The sequence below is a fragment of the Myotis yumanensis genome, unplaced genomic scaffold (genome assembly GCF_028538775.1).
Source record: "Myotis yumanensis isolate MYYU_CA2020_CCGP unplaced genomic scaffold, mMyoYum1.0.hap1 SCAF_6, whole genome shotgun sequence".
Lineage (NCBI taxonomy): Eukaryota > Metazoa > Chordata > Mammalia > Chiroptera > Vespertilionidae > Myotis > Myotis yumanensis.
In genome coordinates, this window is record NW_027223757.1 from 84,265,875 (window position 1) to 84,290,065 (window position 24,191).

The following is a 24,191-nucleotide window of genomic DNA, read 5'->3' on the forward strand; positions in this document are numbered from 1 at the left end:
GACGATGCTCTAACCAACTGAGCTACCCAGTCAGGGCAGGGCGGGATTTTGTTTATTTGTTTGTTTTGTCAACAGAAAAGAGCCTTTAGGCAAACCTATAATGAAAAGATGTTTGTTTAATGTAACTAGCTTATTTCTGTTAATGCAGGAAACACAGACAGAATTAGTGATGTTCATCCTTTTGCGACTGGCAGAGGATGTAGTGACCTTTCATACACTGCCCTTTCAAAGAAGAAGGGACATCCAGCAAACATTAACCCAGAACATGGAAAGGATCTTCAGTTTTCTACTTAACACACTTCAGGAAAATGTAAACAAGTACCGGCAAGTGGTAAGGAATAACCCACCTCCCTGAAGTTGTGTTTTTTAATGAGTGTTTGTTTGTTTAAAGTTCAAATGAACAAGGAACTGAGGTGTCTAGTTCAGCAAAAGAAGAGGCCGTTTTATGGGCAAAAAAGAAAAGGTAGCAGAAAAAACAACTGATTTTTTTTTTTTTTTTTAAGAACTGATTTTCTAAGAAACTCAGGTCAGTGAGTTTAGTTTCCAAGTGTACTGGGAAAAAATAGTTCCTTTTATAGTGAGAAATGTTTTTAAGTAGTATAAAAATGAAGGTTGATTCTTAATACTTGAAAGCCCAGATATCAAATAGGTCAGGGTAGTATCCCGGTTAAAATTTAAGGTCTCATTTAGTGTTGGTCCCATTTGTAGTGTAAACTGCCAAGTTTTATTCATCTTGACTACATGCTTCTTGGTATTTTGTTCTTCCTGATGAGATAGAATTACTCTTAACTTTAATTGTCCCTTTCTGCAGAAAAGGGCAAGCCAGGTACTCTCTTTCTAACCATTGTCATTGTTAGCAGAGAGCCTTCAGAGGAAGGCAGTATAAAAGTTAATCTAACATAATGTCCTCACCAGAGGGCAATTTAGCCCCCCAGGTTGTCACAAGTAGGGATTCCTACTGTCATCTAGTGGGTAGAGACCATGGATGCTGCTAAACATTCTATAACACAGCCCCTACAATAAAGAATTATCCAACTCAAAATGTCAAAAGTACTGAGTTGAAAAACCCTGATCTAGAATTCTCATATGTACTTATTTCACAAAATAGGTTGAATTAAATATTAGTGGGGGTTTTTGGGGGGGTTTTTATGCCTCTAACAGCTTCACTGGATCTATTTTCAGAGAAGCACTAGACATTAACACAAGTGGGAGAAGGTGCTATGAGCTGTTTTGGTGGGGAGGAACTAACAGTGAATACCTAATATATACCATTACAAGATGGGGCAAAAGTAGGTTTACAATTGCAAGTAGAGAAACTGAGTTTATTCTTATATTATTATTTATTAATTATTTTCCAAAACAACTGTAACCTACTTTTGCCCCCCCTGGCGTTGTTTGTACTTTATGTTATTTAATCCTCAAAACCAACTCTAAGAGTCAGAAAATATTGTCTCCATTTTACAGATAAGAAAAACAGGCTCAGAGGGTAATTATTAAAGACCCCCTAATAAATGGTTTTCATAGAATTCAAGCCCCATTCTTTTTACTAGAGTGGATTTTTTCCCAAAAAATTTCTCCCCAAGGTTTTTCAAAAGAAAATATCAAGGAAATAAACTTGCATTTAAAAACCTATGTGTATTGAGGGTGATTGAGGTATTCTTTTTCATTTCCCTGGGAGATTTAATCCCTAGGAGAACAAATTATGGATACTTAGTTGCCCTGGAAGTCTAGCCAACCTGCCAGAACAGATTATTGGCGATAATCTGACACACGTTAGAAACATCTACTGTGGTGTGTTTTTTAGCCCCACTTTCAGTTTTCTTCATCTGTGCCACCACTTGTGCCCAGGACCAGAGCACACCAAGAGCCATGTCTTGTACCTCGAACTTCTCAGTTTGCTTGTCTGCTTCCATCCCTTCACCTTCCCAATTGGAGAGTAGGTTGAATGGTAAACAGTGATGGGAAGAGTAGGCTCACTTTCCCTGTCCCATCCACCTGGCTCCTGCACTGGTCCCAGGGGCGTGGAGGATCCAAACAGGAATGAAGGGTTTGTGGGAGTGGAGAGTAAAGGCTGGACTTGGCTGTTGTCACTTGGATCCCTTTCCTTGGGCAGCATTAGTAGATGCTGGTGAGAGGGTTCTACCCCGTTAACACTTCTACATGAACACGACTAATGAAGGCTTAATACTTGTTCCTTATGAAAATATTTTTTATAATTGAGAAAAGGAATTGTAAAACAGGTTCTTTATTGTCCTAATGGTGGTAAGTTTTTAGGTATTTTAGAAGTTGTTATTCCTGCTTGTATTATTTTTCCTTTAACGGTCTTCAGGAGTTATCTTAATTTTAATTTCAGAAGTTCCTCGGGACAATATTATTTTTATATGCGTGTAAATTATAAACATGTAATATTTTTACAGAATTTGGGATATAAAGGTAAAAAATCAGTTATAATTGTATACTTACTGAACAGCCATTATTTTGATCTGTTTAGCATCTAATATTTTTGTGTACATGTTTTCCCTATATGTCCAACCATATGTGGTCATAAATTGTATTAATTTAATTTTTTAAAATTTATCTTTATTGTTGAAAGTATTACGGATGTCCCCTTCCCCCCCCACTGATCCCCTCCTTCCCACTCCCGCCCCCTCCCCAGGCTATATTGATTTAATTCTGCTTCTTGCTTTTTTCCATTAGCATTATATCATTTCAGTATACCTTTGCCAATTATAATTTGTCTTTTTATTTTTTAATTTAAAAAAACATGCTAATGCTTTGTTTTAAACTATATTTCTTTCATCACTAACAATATTGAGCCTTATTTGTTGTTCATCTTTTGGCTGTATTTCTTTGTAAATCATGTGCTTTGAAACTGTCTTTGTGGCTCTGAATGTTCTAACAAATTTGTGTAAGCTCTTTAAATAACAACTTTTTGTCATATTGCTAAAATTAAAGTAACCTGTTCTTCTTAGGAGGAATATCAGTTATATGTTCTTAGTAAAGTTGTATTCTTTCCAAGATTGAAAGTTGAGTCTATATTTGAGAATCTATTTGAGGACCTTGATTATGGGGATGGAAAGTTATTACATAGCCTTTTGCTCATTAAAAACATTGGATCCTTATACTTCTTTTCTTTCAGAAGACAGATAATTCTCAGGAGCCAAAGGTAAGAGCTCTTTGTGGCTTTGGAAGGAGACTTCTTTGAGGCTTTCAGGTACAGGATGTATCCACCTAGTGGAGGGTGGCCTCAGCCGTGGTTTATTTGATCATTGAGCTAAGGTGGAAGGAAGTTAAACTTACAATATTTGAGATTTCTTGTAGGAAATATAATGGACTCACATATCAATATGGTCTTATTGATATATTGAGACTGCCGGTGTTTGAGAAATGAATGTGTTCATCGGGAAAAAAACATGTGATGTTACATGAGTACTTTTTTTAAAATCATTTTCTTTTTAGAATTAGAAAATAGAAGGAGCTCAGGTGTATAACCACTGCTTTCTTGTCTGTGAGTGAGGACTTAATGGTCAAAAAGTGATTTCTTTTCATTCAGGCTCAAGCAAACTGTCGAGTAGGAGTTGCAGCCTTAAACACTCTGGCAGGCTACATTGACTGGGTGTCCATGAGTCACATCACTGCCGAGAACTGCAAGCTGCTGGAGGTACTGTGCCTGCTGCTCAACGAGCAGGAGCTTCAGCTGGGAGCAGCCGAGTGTCTTCTCATTGCAGTGAGCAGAAAAGTAAGTTACCACTTCAAACTGACTTTTATCCGTGCAGTCTCTGAGGGGGGTGCTTAATTGTTGTGGCAGAAAGACATTTAAAGGTTCGGGTGTTGTTGTTTTTTCCTTGATACCAACTAACTACCGACCTTCAACCCCTTTGTTGTTGTTTTGTTTTGTTTTTAAATATATTTTTTATTGTTTTCAGAGAGGAAAGGAGAGGGAGAGAGAGATTGAAACATCAATGATGACTGAGAATCATTGATCCGGCTGCCTCCTGCATGCCCCCTACTGGGGATCAAGCCCACAACCTGTACATGTGCCCTTGACCGGAATCGAACCCAGGACCCTTCAGTCTGCAGGCTGATACTCTACCCACTGAGCCAAACCAGCTAGGGCGCTTCAACCCCTTTGGACAACAGTTTGCCAGTATTCTAGGGATTTATCAGCAGAGTATACAGAGGTCTGTCAGGCTACTTGGTTCTCGAAACAGCCGTGAATCTTACCTCTTCACACTTAAGAAATAAAGTTTAGCCAAAACCGGTTTGGCTAGGTGGATAGAGCATCGGCTTGCGGACTGAAGGGTCCCAGGTTTGATTCCGGTCAAGGGCATGTACCTGGGTTGCGGGCACATCCCCAGTAGGAGATGTGCAGGAGGCAGCTGATCGATGTTTCTCTCTCATCGATGTTTCTAACTCTCTATCTCTCTCCCTTCCTCTCTGTGAAAAATCAATAAAATATATAAGAAAAAAAAAAAAGAAATAAAGTTTAAAACTCAGTGTTTGTGTCAAAGAATCTTACATGATGGCTGCACTGGCTTTTTATCTGTCTTGACTAACAATAGGGACCATGACTCTTTTCTCCATAGGAACTCTATCATCAGATGTAACTTATTTATCTTTCATATCAGCACTATTGCCGACACATTTAAAAATATAAGTTTTATCCAGATTAGTTTTTTAAAAGCTGGCTTTGCTCTAGTGTTCAGTCAATCTGGGGGCTATAAGAGAAATTATGAAGTCAATATATTTGATTAGATAGGTAAGAAGATGTTAGTACTTGGAGGCTTTTAATAATATAGTTTTTCTATTACCTGTGTTTCCCTAAAATTGGGTCTAGGGCAAGTTGGAAGACCGGAAGCCCTTAATGGTCTTATTTGGAGATGTTGCTATGCATTATATACTCTCTGCTGCACAGTGAGTATCTACTTTTCTGTTTTTTCTACTTCCTTTGTTATTCTGTATCATACTTGGGATATATCTGAAGTTCCTGTCTAAATGCTAGCAGTTCATTGATAGTGTTTCTAATTTAAAAATCGGGCAACCTTGGGGTTAGAGATCAACCAGAGGACTTGTAGGCATGCATATTAGCATAACCAATGGACACAGACACTGGGGTGGTGGAGGCTTGCCCTCAGGAGTGGGAATGGCTCAATCAGGGGAAAAGGAGACATATGTAAAACTTTAGACAATAAAAAAAAAAAATCAGGCAACCTTCAAGGGACTATTGAATCTTTTTGAAGACCTTATACTGGAAATAAATCGTGGCCACTGACTCAGCACCCACTCACTTTTACAGTTTTCCCCATTATCCCCAGACAACTCATCTCCATGATTCTCTTTGTCTGCTTCTGATGATCCGTAAGCCTCCTAGTCTCCTTGGTGACTAGGCCTGAGAGTTCTTAGGTATGTGCCCTGCAGATATGGTCCCAGGGCCTGCCTGATTATAGAACTTCAGACACTCCTCCCTGATCTTCTCACCAGAGTAATTAATACCTGAAGTGTTGAGGCTCTTGGAAACAGCAGGAACAATGTGTTCAATGAGAAATGTGTGCATAAACCTATAAACATAGTCAATGTCCTAAAATAATGACTCTGCTTGTTTTCTTCTAATTGCTCTAGAAAAATTTTTTTTCCCCAAATATTTTTATTGATTTCAGAGAGGAAGGGAGAGAGAGAGAGAGAGAGAGGGGAAGAGAGAGAGAGAGAGAAACATCAGTGATGAGAGAATCATTGATCGACTGCCTCATGCCCCCCACTGGGGATCGAGCCCACAACCCAGGCATGTGCCCCCAATTGGAATTGAACTTGGGACCTTTCAGTCCGCAGGCCGATGCTCTATCCACTGAACCAAACCAGCCAGGGCTGCTCTGGAAAATGTTAAAGCATTTCCTGATAATGTGTTTCTTACCAGGGAGCCACATAGAACTGTGTCTGACAAATAGTTGAAGCTGTTGCAACACCCTCTTTTCAATACTCTTCACTAATTCTTGGTCACAAGGATGAGTGAAAAGATGTGCGACATATATGTGTTACTTAAAATCTCTAACATCCTATTCTAATACAGTTATGATGGCTTTCTTTCCTATGGAGACTACAGCTCTGTTTTTAAGGGGTCCTGTTAATTAAAGGAATGACATTTCTTTTGAGTAGCCACTGTAGGTTCTGTCTCCAAGACCCATTAGTTCTATAGAGACCATGACATTCACCCTAAGGTGTTCTATCTCTGTTTGTGCTACTAATACTGGTTAGCAAAGCTATGATTCTAACCCAAGCAAGCAGACTCCAAAGCCTGCACTGGAACCGTAATGCCATACTGCCCTTGAGTATCACTAGAGCCTAGGTCAGCGTGGGCAAACTATGATCCGCGGGCCGGATCCGGCCCGTTTGAAATGAATAAAACTAAAAAAAAAAAAAAAAAGACCGTACCCTTTTATGTAATGATGTTTACTTTGAATTTACATTAGTTCACACAAACACTCCATCCATGCTTTTGTTCCGGCCCTCCGGTCCAGTTTAAGAACCCATTGTGGCCCTGGAGTCAAAAAGTTTGCCCACCCCTGGCCTAGGTCTTGCTTACCTGAAGGCCTACGCCTTTTACATTATACTCTACTGCCTCCAGAACACAGCTGATATGGCTGCTGTCCCCACTGTTCATTATTAATTCTTATTACTGTAATAGTTGTACATCATAACAGGTCAGTTTTATTTTATTTTTTAAATTTTTTATTGTTTAAAGTATTACATATGTCTCCTTTTTCCCCCATTGACCTCTCCCTGGTCGTTCCTACCCCCCAGCACATGCCCTCACCCCCCTACTGTCTGTGTCCATGGGTTATGCTTATATGCATAACAGGTCAGTTTTAAAAGAGCAGATAAGGGATTGCAGATTTGAACTAAATAATGAGACAAAGTTATGCTTTTATTATAGTTTTTTAAAGACTTTATTTTTTTAATATATTTTTATTTTTATTGATTTCAGAGAGGAAGGGAAAGGGAGTGAGAGGTAGAAACATCAATGGTGAGAGAGAATCATTGATTGGCTGCCTCCTGCTCACCCCCCACTGGGGATCAAGCCTGCAACTGGGGCATGTGCCCTGACCGGGAATCGAACTGTGACCTCCTGGTTCATAGGTAGACGCTCAACCACTGAGCTGTGCCTGCCAGCCAAGACTTTATTTTTTTAGAGCAATTTAAGGTTCACAGCAAAATTCAGGGGAAGGTACAGAGATTTCCCATACACCTCCCATCCCAACACTTGAGTAGCTTCCCCCATTAGCAACTTCACTAACCAGAGTGGTATATTTGTTACAATTGATGAACCTACATTGACACATCAAATCATCCAAACTCCCTAGTTTACCTTAGGGTTTACTCTTCTACGTGTTGTACATTCTACTGAATAATATCCCAGTGTCAGATGTGTCAGGGTTTATTTATCCATTCACCTATCAAAGGACACCTTGGCTGCTTCCAGGCTTGGGGAATTATGAATAAAACTGTTGTAAACATCCAAGGTTAACATGCTATAAACATAATGCAGGCTTTTGTGTGAACACAAGTTTTCAACTCCTTTGGGTAAATACCAATGAATTTATATCAATTGCTGGATTATATGGTAAGAGTATCCTTAGTTTTGTAAGAAACTATCAAACTGTCTTCCAAAGTGAATGTACCATTCCTACCAGCAGTTACTGCGAGTTTCTGTTGCTCCACATCTTTGATAGCATTTGCTATTTTTATTGTTAGATAATTGGCTATTCTAATAGATGTGCAGTGGTATCTTGCTTTAATTTGCATTTTTCTGATGATAATGTAGAGCATCTTTTTTTTTCTTCTTTTTTTCTTAATATATTTTTATTGGTTTTAGAGAGAAGGGAGAGGGAGAGAGATTGAAACATCAATGAGAGAGAATCATTGATCAGTTGCCTCCTGCACGCCCCCTACTAGGGATCGAGCCCCCAGTCTGGGCATGTGCCCTTGACTGGAATCGAACCTGGGCCCCGTCAGTCCGCAGGCCAATGCTCTATCACTGAACCAAATCGGCTGGGGCTTTGTGCAGCTTTTTATGTATAGAAGTATATACATTCTTCTATGGAGTCATGCGTAGAGTTTATGTCACTATTCCAGAATATTCAAGGACCATATAAATTACCCAAATTAGAGTGTCTCTTGATGGATGAAATTGCATTGAACGCTATTTTTTTTCTGTCCATCTTTCAGTGTTTGGAGGGTTTTTTTGGTTTTGTTTTTAAATAACAAATTTAAATGTTGCAATACAGACCATAAACAATTGCATTTGATGGGAATCTCTTTGGTTCTCTTGATGTGCAACTAATCACACTGTTTTCTCATCTTACAGGACTGCTGATGGAGGAGGCTTGGTAGAAAAACACTATGTCTTCCTGAAAAGACTTTGTCAGGTGTTGTGTGCTCTGGGCAATCAGCTTTGTGCGTTGCTGGTGAGCACTTACTTTCTGGAGCATTTCAGGGCCAGTTGAGGAGAGCTTTTATTTTTTCTAATTTAATTTAATTTTTTAAAATATATATTTATTTCAGAGAGAGGAAGGGAGAGGGAGAGAGAGATAGAAACATCAATGATGAGAGATAATCATTGATCGGCTGCCTCCTGCATGCCCCACACTGGGGGTTGAGCCCCCAACGCGGGCATGTGCCTGACCGGGAATCAAACTGTGACCTCCTGGTTCAAGGTCGACGCTCAACCACCGAGCCATGCTGGCCAGGTGAGGAGAGCTTTTAGAAAATTATATTTGTGTTAGGGCTGACACATGCCGTTGATTTTAGCCTCATATGGAGCATTGCGTATAGATTATTTCATGTGGTTCTATAGATTAAATTCTTTTAACAGAGTTTAAATGATATAAATTTCTTTTAACAAATCAATTATTATTAATAAGAGCAAACATTCACATATGTTATTCCATAAATTCAACAGTGCTATTCTTGTGAATTTTGGTATTTACAAAACATCAGTCTATTGAGTACATTAACCCTTAAAGTCCTATTAGATTATGAAACATGGATTTGAATAAAGAATCCTTTTACCAAATTTAAAGGATCTATTGTTGGATCATTAAAGGAAACTAGTCTGATTTACCTAGAAATACCTATCTTTATGGAAATATTTAATACTTGGTCTTATAACTTGAAAGATAGAAAACTGGGACAGACATTTATCTTTTATGTTATACCTTTTCCTGGTAGCTTGAATAGTTAGAGGATAGAGCTTCAGATGTAAGACATGTACCATGGAGTGATTATTTAATGGGTCACAGAGATGTGAATAGTTCAGAAACCAAGAAATAATATGGATATCTTTCTGTGATTTCTGAAATGAATACTCTTGTTTTACTATTTGACTACAGAATGTGTTTGTTTTTTTATTTATTTTAGAGAGAGATCAATGTGACATCGATTGGTTGCCTCCCATATGCATCCTGACCAGAGATCAAACCCACAATCTGGGTATGTGCCCTGACCAGGAACCAGACCCGCCATCTTTCAGTGTATGGGATGATACTCCAAGCAATTGAGCCACACCTGTCATGGGCAGATGAGTTTTAATGATTATGATTAAGGAAGTAAAGTGGCTTTCCTGTTTTTTAGCCCTTGAAATGAGGTCTTTCTTAGACACAAGGAAGTATACAGTCATTTCAAAACTGAAATTTTGGAGGATATAACTTATCTGTATTTGTTATTCTACTCTTCCCACTCCCCACCCCTAATCAACATCATTAATGTAATGGACTTTTTGTCCTACAGGGTGTGGATTCTAATGTAGAAACACCAGCAAACTTTGGAAAATACCTGGAATCTTTTCTTGCTTTCACAACGCATCCAAGTCAGGTAAACATTACGCAGGTAACTTTTTGAAATTTGAGTTAGGTAAGCCAAAACAAAGCACTATGGCCTAAAGTAATCAGCAGCTCATATATAAAACATGACTCGTGTGGCCTTAGAACATAACTACAGTATCATTAAGAGACTTGCTGAATCTTCTTCTTGAACCAGCATTAAACCATCAAGGTCAGCAGCTTTCCCCCCAGCTAACATTATTTTGATAATACTCAATCAGATGTGAGTTATATCCCAGGCAATTTACTACTAAAGATATTTTAATACAAATTAATTTCATCCAACTCAAGATTTTTCTTGTAATATGACCCCGGCATTCCTATAACCTTTCTTGCATAAACGAGAAAGGGGTAGATTTCGGTTAACACTCCAGGAATTTCACCTAACCCACAGTCTGTCTTATTAACGTGTGGTTCATAATGAGTGGTCATTACTGATGTACTACAGTATGGGCAGTTCAGAGTTTTTATAGAGGTTTATTTTCATGAGAAAATATAGTTGATAATTACTGAGCTAAGTAATAATCCTGGTTATATAAAATCCAAATCCTTAAAACAGGTTTACTTTTTTCTCCCCCCTTTAGTTTCTACGCTCTTCAACTCAAATGACTTGGGGAGCCCTCTTTCGGCATGAGATCCTGTCCCGTGACCCTTTGCTGTTAGCAATGATACCAAAATATCTCCGTGCTTCTATGACAAACGTGGTCAAGGTATGCAGTGGAAATCTGAACAGGTGGAATATAGATGAGCACACATAGTGCGGCTTAGATTGGCACCATTGACAATGCTGCCTTGGTTACTGTGATCCCTTCCTTGGGCGTATTCTCTTATTCCGCAAGAGGAAAGCAGTCCATAGTGGTTATAATATCTACTGTTTCTATCTTGGAGCACTTATATACCAATATTGGGCTGGATGCTAGATAAAAGAAGCGATAGGGCAAGAGCAGTGGCCATGACCATACAATGAGATAATTGCTTTTCAGAGGTTAAAAGCAGGAAGGAGGGTAGAGTGAAGAAGACTCCAATAGGAAGTAATATCTGATATGAAGGTCAAATGAGAGGAAGATGAGTAAAAAGAGAGGGAGAGTGAAAGCGGACTGCTCACTATCTCAGTAGAGTTGCTTATGAATTCCCTGAGATCTGCTAAGGACTCTTACTAGTACAGATGCTTAATCTTGGTTTGTAAAATTAGAGAATGGGACCCATTCAAGAGTCCCTTTATTTCTTCAAGGAATTCACCTAGCACGTACCAATGTGTCCTAATAATTGTCTGCCGTAGTCTATATTCCTTTTTGAATGAAACATAAGAAAAAGTTCCATGCTTATTCCCAGGGTCCAGCATTTAAGTAGCAGATAGTTTTCAGTTCTCTTTTACTTATTTCATGCTGTGTTAGCACTCTGTCAGGAGGCATTTTTATACTCAGACCCTTAATAAATTCCATAATTTAATTCTCTTTGAGGAACCTGGAAGAAAGTATCAAGTAAAAGTCCTCTTTTCTGCCACTCTTAGGATTATTGGAACTGGGACCAAATTGTTGACATGAGATAGACCAGAAGCAGTTATTTATTTTTTCATGAACAACAGGCATTTATTTCTCACAGTTCTAGAGGCTGCAAGTCCATGATCAAGGGGCCGACAGACTCAGTTCTGATGAAAACCCACTTCCTGGTTCATAGTGACCATCTTCTCACTGTGTCCTCACATGGTGGAAGGGCCAGACCTAGTTATTTATCATAAAATATCTCATGTAAACCCTAACTCTTCTTAGTGCTTGAATTCCGGGAGTTCAAGACTCTTGATAGATCTGTTTTCATCCCTTATACCAACTATCTTTCTCTTTCCAGATGGGCTTTCCTTCTAAAACAGATAGCCCTAGCTGTGAATACTCTCGGTTTGATTTTGATAGCGATGAGGACTTCAACGCTTTCTTCAACTGTAAGTGACCTGGAATGTCTCCCAATAGTCTCAGAATGGCATCTAGTGTTGTGAATCATGGTGTATGACCCGTGGGGTTCTATATTAAAGAGCCCAAAATTTGAACAGCTGCCTGTTTAGTCTCACATTTCAGAGGGTGCTGGGATTGCACTTATTTCAAGCCGAGGTGCATGCACGCACACTACCTTCAGAGATTGATTTTTTTTTAAATATATTTTTATTTATTTCAGAAAGGAAGGGAGAGGGAGAGATAGAAACATCAGTAATAAAGAATCATTGGTTGGCTACCTCCTGCACGCCCCCTACTGGTGATTGAGCCAGCAACCCAGGCATATGTCCTTGACCGGAATTGATCCCGGGACCCTTCAGTCTGCAGGCTGACGCTCTACCCACTGGGCCAAGCCGGCTTTATTGAGATGTAATTCATTTACCATACAATTCACCCACTTGTAGTATACAATTTAATGGTTTTTAGTATTTTCAGAGTTGTGCATCCATCACCACAATAAATTTTAGGACATTTTCATGACCCCAAGAAACTCCGTACCCATTAGCAGTCAGCTCCCAATCCCCTTTTTTCCTAGCCTTGGGAAACCACTAATTCACTTTCTATATTCTGAACATTTCATATAAATGGAATTATACAATACTAGAGGCCCGATGCACGCTTTTATTATTATAGATGTGATCTTTTGAAACTGCTTTCTTTCACTTAGCCTAATGTTTTTAATATTCATTTATGGTATATCATGTATTGGTACTTCATTACTTTGTATTGTCAATATTTTATTTTATGAATATATACATTTTACTCTTCCATTCATAAATTGATGGAAATTTGAGCTGTTTCCACTTTTTGGCTATTTAGAATAATCTATAATAATAAAAGCATAATATGCTAATTAGATCGGACAGCCGAACAACCTTCTGGATGTACTTTCAGACGACCTTCCGGATGAAGCCAGGGCTGTGAGGGCCCAGCCCCTTACACGAATTTCATGAATTTCATCGGGCCTCTAGTCTGCTATGACACTGGTGTACAAGTTTTTTAGTGTACATATGTTTTTATTTCTCTTGGGTGTATGCCTAGGAAGGGAATCTCTGGATCATGTGGTAATTTCATGTTTAATGTTTTGAGGAACTGCCAGGCTGTTTTTCACAGCAGTCTCCATTTTTTATCTGTACCAACCTCATCTTTTCATTCCAACAGAAATGGGAAACCATTTTTTGTTTGCCATTTACAGGATCTAACTGATAGGGCACCTTCCAGAGATAATTTGTTTTTTAAAATGTCTGGATTTGTTAACAAAGCTTCATTGAACATTTGTTACATTCAAAGCACAAGTCTGCAAAACAAGAGTCTCTTCCAACATTTTCCCCCTGGGATGGATAAATGAATGAACATTAACTAAGTACCTATTATATACCAGTTATCGACTCATGTCTTTCTCTTGGCAGCCTCCCGGGCCCAGCAAGGAGAGGTAATGAGGTTAGCATGTCGTTTGGATCCCAAGACTAGCTTCCAGATGGCTGGGGAATGGCTAAAGTATCAGCTGTCAACTTCTGTTGATACTGGATCCATAAACTGTAAGTTGTTTTTTTCCTAATCCTCACTTGAGGACATGCTTATTCATTTTAGAGAGAGAAACATCGATGTGAGAGAGAAACATCCATCAGTTGCCTTCCCGTAGGTGCCCAGATCAGAGATCAAACCCACAATGTAGGTATGTGCCCTGATGGGAATCAAACCCGCAACCTTTCGGTACATGGGACAACGCTCCAACCAACTGAGCCATACGAGTTAGGTTGAACTGTAATTTTAATTTTAATGTCTTAACATTAGTGAAATATATCAAAGCTATCCATAGAAAATAAACCTTCTGAGTTACACTTCAAAACAATATGCTAATAGTATTCAAAAATAGCTTTGCCCTAGTTCCATTCTAGGGAGTGAGACTCCATTTGCACACTGAGAAAGCAGATAACACTACATTTTTAATCTGTTTAAATTAGATAAAGCCACGTTCAGTTTTGCCTTTGTTTTTCCTTTTTCACAGAATCAACTAATTATTTATTGTTGATTTTTTTACTTTACTTCAGGTACTATCTTAAATTGCATGTCTAGACCTAACTTTTTAAAGCTTTTCAACCAAGCTTTGCATAGCACCACTCCTAAACTCAGAAAGAATGTGCTGTTATTCAGACAGAACAGGAGCAGTACAGGGACTTCCCACTTAGCCACCTCAAAACCTCTGGGAAATGCCACTTTATATAAAATCAAAATCACCCCCTCTACCCAAATGCATAAGCAAGGTAACTTCTTTGTTCTCTAAATCTTCTGTCTTGTCATTAGTGCATAGGCAACAGGGTTAATAAAGCAGGAAAGGGCCGTAAATAACTGCTTTAGAAAGGTCCATGGTAATCATCAGTTACCATGTACATTAGTTACTTGACAATCATGGGATTTAGCATTCAGTTTTGCATATTCACAGTTGACTCTGAAGGTCCTTGGTATCAGGTAACTCGAATGTTTGCAGAGGCTCAATATGTTGCATCAAGATGAAGATAATAAATGGGAGCACTAATGGAAGCAAGAAAAGTTTGTAAATCTTTTTGCCTGTGCCTTGCTGTTTGAGTGATGTGGCTTGATGATACTTGTGCACTTGGAGGGTGGCAGAGTTCTCTAGCCGTAGCCCTTGCAATTGTTCTGAGGCTACTGCATGTGAAGCGGTATTTTTTTGATCTTATGTCACTTCTTTGTTGGAAGGATTATTTATGGTCTTAAATATCTTAATTACTTAGATTCCCATGGACAGATTATAAAGAGGGAGGAAGAGAGAACTTAATATTTATCAATTGTCTCTAATTGGTCAAGCACTGTTTTTTTGTATGTTTGTTTGTTTTTGTTTTGTTTTTTAACCCTCACCCGAAGATATTATTCCGTTGATTTTTAGAGAGAGGGAAAGACAGAGAGAAATATTGATATGAGGGAAACATCGATTGGTTGCCTCCTGCACTTGCCCTGACCAGGGCCCGGGCCAGAGAGAAGCCTGCAACCGAGGTACATGCCCTTGACTGGAATTGAACCTGAGACCCATTGGTCTGCAGGCCGAAGCTCTATCCACTGAGCCAAACCGGCTAGGGCTGTTCTTGATGCTTATATCTATACTAGTGACCTGGTGCACAGATTCATGTACATTGAAAGGAAATTAATTAGAAGGTGGCTATTGGGGCGGAACTGGGCAAGACGGGCTGGACACACCCTGGAGCCAACCCCCATTGGTCCCTCCCCAGCCGGCCTCACATGGGGCATCTGCAGAGTGAGCAGGATCCCTTCAGCAGGTGGAGTCCCTCGGCCTGGCCTGCGGGGATTGGGCTGAAACCAGCTCTCCAACATCCCCGGGGGTTTCCTGAGTGCGAGAGGGTACTCTGCAAAGTTGCTGCGTTGAGTGTCTGCCCCTTGGTGGTCAGTGTGTGGCATACCTGTTGGCTGATCGGCCAGTCAGCCGGTCGCTTAGCCTTTTATATATATAGATTCTTATTCAGTACTCAAAATGGTTTTATAGATAAGGCTCATAGAGGTCAATTCAGACAGCTCATTGTAAGCAGGATAGGGTCTCCTTTTCCTCTTTTCTTTTTTCTTTCTTTTTCTAGACTGAGGAGTTAGATTATTCTGTTCCTTCAACTGGGAAATTACCAAGTAGTCTCTAAGGCCTCATTGTCTTTGTGTTTTCTGTGATCCTACCTAGAGTTGGTGTGTGTGTGTGTGTGTGTGTGTGTGTGTGTGTGTGTGTGTGTTTAAAACCCTGTTTTCCTATAGCTGGAATTGGAGAAGGCGGCCTCTGCTCCATCTTCTCACCTTCATTTGTGCACTGGGAAGCCATGACCTTTTTTTTGGAAAGTGTGATCAACCAGATGTTTCGAACACTAGATAAAGAAGTAAGTAACTGTTTCCCATGCTGATTGTGTAATAATTTTGATCTTTTTAAAACTGGCAGAGGGATAGGAAAATCTATGGATGTGTATCTCACAGAAGAGGAAACAGATTCAGGAAGGTTAAATAACATTCAAATTCAAGTGGCTAGTATATAGCAGAGCTCAGGTCTCTCTGACTCTAAGCTCTACAATGTTTAGTATTCATTTGAAGGGGATAATATGAGCCTGATACTACAGTGAACCGCAGGTAGGATAACTATTCCAAACCTTAAGCATCTTTTTCAGTTTATGGCAGATAGACCAGAATGTTCAAGTTTGAGGGTCAGAGTGTCTCTTCTCTGAATAATTTTTTTTTAATTTTTATTTATTGATTTGAGAGGGAGAGAGAGGCATCAATTTGTTTTTCCACTTATTTATGCATTCATTGGTTGCTTCTTGTATGTGCCCTAACTGGGGATAGAACCCAAACCTTGGAATATTGGGATGATGTTCTAATCAACTGAGCTACCTGGCCAGGGCCAGATCTTGTTTTTTTATACTTCATATCACCTATCACTCTTATAACATTACCTTATTAGATTAAAATGATTTAATCACTCATTTGGCAGTAATTATATTTTAGTGTATTCTAGGTTAAGTTATAGAAAGAATCTTGAAGAAAGGGGGATAGATATAGCGTGTGTGTTTTTTGTGGTTTTTTAGTGTGTGGTTTTTTTTTTTACAAGTGGCATATTAACAAATTAGATCTTAGGGTCATCTGTTTTTATATGGATTCACTTCAGTTTGAAATGATGGCATTCTGAGTTTGTTCTAAAATATAGATGGGAACTCTACTTGGGTCCTATATTTTTCACTATGTTAGTCCTTTTTCAAGTTTAGATGGGACCTATGTATTAGTAAGTATGGCAAATCAAGAAAGCCCTTTATTAAATAAATCAAGGGAAATGGCCCTGCTGTTTTCTTTCCTGGCATTTTTTTAAAAATAGATTTTTATTGATTTCAAAGAAGAAGGGAGAGGGAGGGAGAGATAGAAACATGAATGATGAGGGAGAATCATTGATCAGCTGCCTCTTGCACGCCCCCTACTGGGGATCAAGCCTGCAACCTACTCGTGTGCCCTTGACCAGAATCGAACCTGGGACCCTTCAGTCTACAGGCCAACACTTTATCCACTGAGCCAAGCTGGCTAGGGCTCCTAGCATTTAAGTTAGGCACCTTGAAATGGATCCAGATGTATGGGGATGATCCTGCTTGAAGTCAGGGTTTGTCAAGTATTTGTTTTAAGATGTATGAAAGGACTGGCAGTATTGGGGGAGAGGGGAGTACCTGGTTGTTTGTATGTTGGATTTTACAGTAAGTCCTTGAATATGCAGGTATTTGGTCAAAATACCAAGTGCTAGTTGGTTAAAAAGTACAAAAAAGGGTTTGGAATGTATGTACAAGAAAGATATGGGCTAGGGACAAAGCATAGGTAACAATTAGAAATTTGGTAGGATTCATAACCAGTGGTGGGGAGAAAAACAAATGGCACTAAATTCTTTTTTCCTCAGGAGAATGAATCCTAGATGATAGTATTTAGGTTTGTTAATGGCATAAAGTAAACCTGAGTCTCAGACCAAAATCAAATGGGTAAGAATAAGCATTCCTAATCAAGAGAGATGAGTGTTTGAAAATATTAAATTATTCACCTACTTGTTAATGAAGCTATAATACATTGTATGTCCCAGAAGCATGCCAGTCCCAGATCTCAGCTTGTTACATTCCCACTCACTGCTCTCCATTTCCGACTGGGCAGAGTATTATCTAAGTCCAGTGATTTTGCTGTTTCTGCCCTCAATCCCCACTCTCACCCTGGGTCAGTCAGAGCAGATCAGCTTTTATCATGTGAAAGATTTTGACCAAGAGCTTCTTTGAAAAACTATTCATCTTGTCCATAGTGGCATTAGCTGGGCTTTTATTTCCAGTAGTAGGGATCCAAGTACATTGGGTAGAGCCTTTTAGCGGCTTTAGCAGTGAATTAATGTAAGGAAGAGCTTTGGAGCGGGGAAAAATCACATTTGGAAGATGAGGATTGATTTGCCTCAGATAATAAAATATAAAGCTACAGTAATTTATTTTATTTATTTATGTTTTAATGCTACAGTGTTTTAAAGCAGTGTAGAACTGGCATTAGACACAGCTCATTTGAGCAAAGTGGCCCAGAAACAACGTGGAGTATATACAGGAAATGAGAGGTTTTGGTCATTTAATAATTAGCATTAGGCGCTGGTGGGTTTGGCTCAGTGGTTAGAGCGTCGGCCCACCAATTGAAGGATCATGGATTCGATTTCCAGCCATGGGCATGCACTTTGGTTGCAGGGTTCCGTCCCCAGTCCCAGTCGGGGTGCGAGTGGAAGGCAGCCAATCCATGTGTGTCTCTCACGTCGATGTTTCTCTTCCCTTTCCCCCCGACTTCCACTCTCTCTAAAAATCACTGGAAAAAATATCTTCAGGTGAGGATTAACAACAACAATAACAATAGTAATTAGCATTAGGGAAAATTAGCTGTTTAGGGAAAGGTCCCTAAAGTTCAAAAACAAAGAAAGTAATAAAACAATTGATGGTTTTAACTGCATATGTTTTTTAACTTACAAAATAAACTTTTAAAAGGCAAACTTGGAATAGTATCTGCAATAAATATGGATGGGATTGATATCCTTACTCTAAAAAGCTTATCTCTCTTAAACATCACTAATAGAATATAACTGATAACACTTTGGAGAATAATTTGGCAATATATTGTATAGAATAGATTGTAATAGAGCAGTGAAAATCAATTAGGCTTATATGATGAATAAGGATGATTCTCATAAACAATGTTGACCCAAAACAGCAAGCCACAAAAGTGAATACATTTGAGGTAAAAGTATACAAAAATGAAGGAATCCATGAATTTATGAACACCAAATTCAGGATGGCGGCCACCTTATGGCTGGAAAGGAGGTTATGTGCACAGAGCAACCATAGTATCAGTAACATCTTCTCTAAGTAGTTGTATGGAGGGTCATTAAAGTGTTACACCGTTTTTAAAGGTCTGGAATATTTAACAATAAGCTTTTTGTATAATTTGATAAAAACACTAGAATCCAGTAGAGAAATTGATAAAAGATATGATCAGATAATATACAGAGGAGAAACTAAAGTAGTTAATAAATACGGAAAAAATCAACCTCAGTAGTAATTGAAAAAATACAAATTAAATAAACTTTTGTTTTTCCTAACTAAAGTTTTAGGAAACAAATTCAGTGCTGCTGAGAACATGGTAAGAAGGGCACATTAATGGATCAAGAATCAATTGATAAAACCTGTAAAGAAGGAAAGCAGCTTGACTTACATATATTCATAACTTTTGACCCAATGATTCCAGCCACCCCCAAAAAGTCTCTTATTCAAGAAAAATAATTGATAATGTAGCCAACATTTTTTTGCAAAGATATATATTAGCATTATATACAATGGTGAAGAACTAGAAATATTCTAAATTTCTAATAGTCGGAGATGCAATATCTTTAAGATAGTACATGGTGGCATATATGACTTTTTTTTTTTAATCCTCACCTGAGGATATTATTCCACTGATTTTTAGAGAGAATGGAAGAGAGAAGGAAGACAGAGAGAAGCATTGATGTGAGAGAAACACATTGGTTGGTTGCCTTCTGCATGCACCCTGACCAAGGCCTGGGCCAGGAAGGAGCCTGCAATCGAGGTACATGCCCTTGACTGAAATCGAACCAAGGACCCTTTGGTCCACAGGCCGACGCTCTCTGTCCACTGAGCCAAACCGGCTAGAGCTGAAAAATTTTAATACCTTGGAGTGATGCTTTGAATTTTAAGGATTAGAAAGTAGTATACCAAACCATATGTGGCAACTGTCTTATGTATTTATAAAGTAGAGTCCGAAGGAAAAGTGGTTATCAGCTGTGTCAGTCTCCTTTTCATGTCTGTATTACAGGAAATCCCTGTTCATGATGGAATAGAGCTATTGCAGATAGTCCTGAACTTTGACACTAAGGACCCTCTCATTCTGTCTTGTGTCCTCACTGATGTCTCAGCACTCTTTCCATTTGTCACCTACAGACCAGAGTTCCTGCCCCAGGTCTTCTCGAAGGTAAGCTCCATCTGCTTTGTAAACTTTATTTTGGCATTTCTAAGCTAATGTATGTAATTGTTTTTGAAAATGTGTGAGACAAGTTAATAAACAGACAGCCATTTATTCATTTACCAGATATTTACTCAGTACTTATTGTGGATCAGGCACCCTGCTAGCAGAAAAGCCTTGTCCTTTAAGAGCGCTCTGTTTGGGAGGAAACTTATATAAACAGATTTGCCTATTTGGCATTGCAATTATAGACATGTACACTGAGAAATGGAAAGAATAGCTAGTGCAGTGGTTCTCAACCTTCCTAATAACGCGACCCTTTAATACAGTTCATGTTGTGGTGACCCCAACCATAAAATTATTTTCGTTGCTACTTCATAACTGTAATTTTGCTGCTCTTATGAATCTTATTGTAAATATCTGATATGCAGGATGTATTTTCATTGTTACAAATTGAACATAATTAAAGCATAGTGATTAATCACAAAAACAATATGTAATTATATATGTGTTTTCCGATGGTCTTAGGCGACCCCTGTGAAAGGGTCATTTGACCCCCAAAGGGGTCGTGACCCACAGGTTGAGAACCGCTGACCTAAAGGGAGGGATCAGAACGTGCTTTCAGATTGAGAGGGGATTTGTGAGAGGTCAGTATGGACAGTTTTTGAGTTTCCAGTTTAGGTGACTAGGTGAGTAATGGAGTCCCACCTGAGGGAGAATACTGGATCAGGAGGGAGAGTAGGAGTTAGGAAGAAAAGGGAGTGAATTCTGTTTTGGAATACTATGTTTGAGGTATATGTACAATAGCTAGGTGGAGAGACCTCACACTAAATTGGCTATTTGAAGTTAAAGGTCTAGACCAGCCGTGGGCAAACTACGGCCCGCGGGCCAGATCCGGCCCATTTGAAATGAATAAAACTAAAAAAAAAAAGACCGTACCCTTTTATGTAATGATGTTTACTTTGAATTTATATTAGTTCACACAAACACTCCATCCATGCTTTTGTTCCGGCCCTCCGGTCCAGTTTAAGAACCCATTGTGGCCCTCGAGTCAAAAAGTTTGCCCACCCCTGGTCTAGACTCTAGAAAATTACAAGCTAGTATTAAGGCATCGTCATTATAGAAGTGTCAAGAGGAGAAGTGAAGCCCTAGGGAAGAGGAGAGGTAGAGTTAGACATGTTCCTCAAGCAAGGAACCCCGGAGATCACCATCATTGGAGGAGGATGGCAAAGAATGAGAAGCCCCAAAGGAAAAGAGAGAGAGAGAGAGAGAGAGAGAGCCAGAGAAGTGGAGAAAATGTTATGTGACAAAGGCCAGTAGAACTTTGAAAAGGTGAACTCATTTGTTACAACAGAAATGGAGAACTGGAGAATGTCCATTAAGTTTCTAAGTAGACCATTGTTAGAGTGTTACTGCGTCATAGTGACTAGGGCAGCAGTCAGGTTGCATTGGGTTAAAGAATAAATGGGATCCTGGCCGGTGTGCCTCAGCTGGTTGAACATCATCCCGTGCACCAAAAGGTTGCGGGTTTGATTCCCAGTCAGGGCTCATGCCCGGGTTGTGGGCTCAAGCCCTAGAAGGGGGCATGCAGAAGCAACCTGTCGATGTTTTGCTCTCTCCCTCCCCCTTTCTCTCTCTCTTAAAATCAGTAAAAAAAGTCTTTGGGGTACGGGGGTTGGGGGGCGGGGGAGGTGAAAAAGTAAATGGCCTGGTGGCTCAGTTGCTTGGAGTCCCGTACACCAAAAGGTTGTAGGTTCGATCCCTGGTTGGGGCACATACTTAAGTTGCAGGTTTGATCCCTGGTTGGGTGTGTATGGGAGGCAACGGGTCCATGTTTCTCTGTCTTCTCTTTCTCCCTTTCTCTCTCTCTAAAAATGAATTTAAAACAAAAGTTGTCCTCAGGTGAGGGTTAGAAAATATAAAAGTAAATGGGAAGTTAAGGTGGAGTTAGGGAAGGATGATCACTGAAGTTTTAACAGAGGAGAAGGAAGAGGCATCATTGTAGCTGAGTGTGTGTGATGGCATGTGTTGTTCTGAGATTCTTTGTAAAGTGTTTGCTGGTAAGATTGTGAATCTCAAGCCTCTCCTACTTACCTGAGAAAACAAACATCTGAAACTTTGTAATGGCAATTGAAAGCCCTTTCGTTACCATATTGTAACACTTTTGGGATTTTGTTGGAAACTTTGTAATTACTGTTTAAAAGAAATTTACTCAGTTGGTACTGATGAGTGGCCTTTTTCTCCTTCCCCTTAGCTATTTTCGTCTGTCACTTTTGAAACTGTTGAAGAAAGTAAGGTAAGACCATTAATTCAACAAATTCTAACTTCTTGGGAGCAAAAGTATGAATACCTAACATTTAGTCTAATAAGGGTTAGGTACAGGCAGGAGATGGTCATGATAAGGTCTTTTGTACTACAGATACTTTAGGGCAAACAGTAGATATGTGTATTCATGGTGACTATAAATGTGACTCTATTATACTCTCACAGTTGTAAAAAATGATTGAATTTGCCTCTGGAGGGAGGTATTTACATGATAATAAGTGGCATCTGTAAATTATATTATATTGAAACTGGCTCCATGTTTGTTGAATATTTCTTCCCAGGCCCCCAGAACCCGGGCAGTGAGGAATGTGAGAAGACATGCTTGTTCCTCCATCATCAAGATATGTCGAGACTACCCTCAGCTCGTGTTGGTAAGCCACTGGATTTGCTAAGTAGTCACTGAGACCTGTTGAGTTCGGTTATATTTTTTTTGTAAATTCAGTTCTATTTATACTCACATAACTAGAAAACAAGGAACTATATCTTTGCTTAGGATAAGCATTTTTTAATTTTTTACTAGATGCCTGGTGCACAAATTTGTGCACAGGTAGGGGCCAGCCCGCCGCCCCAATCAGGGCCGATCGATTGGGGCGGGGGGGGGGGGGGTGGCCAGCCCTGCCCCCTGGTGAAAATCCCAGTCAAGGGGACAATTTGCATATTAGCCTTTTATTATATAGGATTTTTATTGATTTCAGAGAGGAAGGAAGAGGGAGAGAGAGATTGAAACATCAATGATGAGAATCATTGATCGGCTGTCTCCTGCACGGCCCCTACTGGAGACCAACTCAGGCATGTGCCCTTGACTGGAATCGAACCCGGGACCCTTTAGTCCCCAGATTGATGCTCTATCCACTGAGCCAAACCAGCTAGGGCAGGATAAGCATTCTTGAATAAGTGTCTTGTTCCTCTCCTACTTAGTAGTAGAGTTAAAAATGCAAACTATTCCTTCAAAATAAACAATTTTCCATATGGGTGATACCAAGTTTTCCCCATCAGTGTACACCTCTTTACTGTGTGATGTTCTTTCCTGCTACTGCCAGATGGTAGAAGCCAGATGTGAACCCCTTTCTTTTTTTTTTAACATATTTTTATTGATTTCAGAGAGGAAGGGAGGAGGAGGGAGAAAAGAAACATCAATGATGCAAGAGAATCATTGACTGGCTGCCTCCTGCACACCCCTACTGGGGATCAAGCCCAAAACCCAGGCCTGTGCCCTGACCAGGAATCAAATGGTGACCCCTGGTTCATAGGTCAACACAACCACAGCCACACCAGCTGGGTGAACCCAATCTTTTTTTTGGTGGGTTTTAAGAAGAAATTTATTACTATTTCAGATTACAAAATAACCAGAAATTTCTTCTCTGAACACAAAGCAGTGTGTGTGTATGTGTATGTGTGTGTGTCTGTGTGCGTGTTTGTGTGTGTGTAAATAAAACAAGCTGATCTTTGCGAAGATATTGTAAAAGTTGATGTAGAAAAAAGACAGATTGTTTTCACAATTGCAGTATGGGAAATTGCAATTACCCCAATACTCAAAACAATCACCTCTGCCTAAATTGCCTTGCTTGTCCAGGCAAAAGAGCATTGTAGCTAAATTACTAAGGACAATCCTATAGGCTTGACCTTCCTGGGGATGCTTTGGTCCTCTTTCCACCTTCCTGAGTGACACCTCTCCCTGAAAATCAGACCTTCACCACCTCTAGTTTTTTGTTTTGTTTTGTTTTTTCCCTTTCTGATCTGCAGCCCAATTTTGACATGCTTTATAACCATGTAAAGCAACTCCTCTCCAATGAGCTACTCCTCACACAAATGGAAAAGTGTGCCCTCATGGAAGCCCTGGTTCTCATTAGCAACCAGTTCAAGAACTATGAGCGTCAGAAGTTGTTCCTAGAGGAGCTGATGGCACCAGTGGCCAGCATCTGGCTTTCTGAAGACATGCACAGGTAGAGGAGACCCTTTGCCACTGACTGTCACTGCACTCAAG

General features: G+C 39.6%; 1 protein-coding gene across 6 annotated transcripts in view; it reads left to right on the forward strand.

The window, feature by feature from the left end:
* Positions 1 to 24,191, forward strand: part of XPO5 (exportin 5) — a 50,208-nt gene that overhangs the window by 4,448 nt on the left and 21,569 nt on the right. For 4 of the 6 annotated variants that reach the window (XR_011471870.1, XM_070418528.1, XM_070418524.1 and 1 more), the window contains exons 5-18: positions 149 to 331; positions 3,140 to 3,166; positions 3,554 to 3,739; positions 4,838 to 4,914; positions 8,360 to 8,459; positions 9,781 to 9,864; positions 10,457 to 10,582; positions 11,718 to 11,808; positions 13,267 to 13,395; positions 15,629 to 15,747; positions 19,736 to 19,891; positions 22,137 to 22,178; positions 22,489 to 22,578; positions 23,951 to 24,150. Coding sequence is in view for 5 of the 6 variants with exons in the window: in XM_070418528.1 (XP_070274629.1) it covers positions 149 to 331; positions 3,140 to 3,166; positions 3,554 to 3,739; positions 4,838 to 4,914; positions 8,360 to 8,459; positions 9,781 to 9,864; positions 10,457 to 10,582; positions 11,718 to 11,808; positions 13,267 to 13,395; positions 15,629 to 15,747; positions 19,736 to 19,891; positions 22,137 to 22,178; positions 22,489 to 22,578; positions 23,951 to 24,150 (1,610 nt within the window). In the remaining variant the exon portion in view is untranslated. The remainder of the gene's footprint in view (positions 1 to 148; positions 332 to 3,139; positions 3,167 to 3,553; positions 3,740 to 4,837; positions 4,915 to 8,359; positions 8,460 to 9,780; positions 9,865 to 10,456; positions 10,583 to 11,717; positions 11,809 to 13,266; positions 13,396 to 15,628; positions 15,748 to 19,735; positions 19,892 to 22,136; positions 22,179 to 22,488; positions 22,579 to 23,950; positions 24,151 to 24,191) is intronic. The other 2 variants (XM_070418525.1, XM_070418526.1) reach the window with 2 other exon arrangements.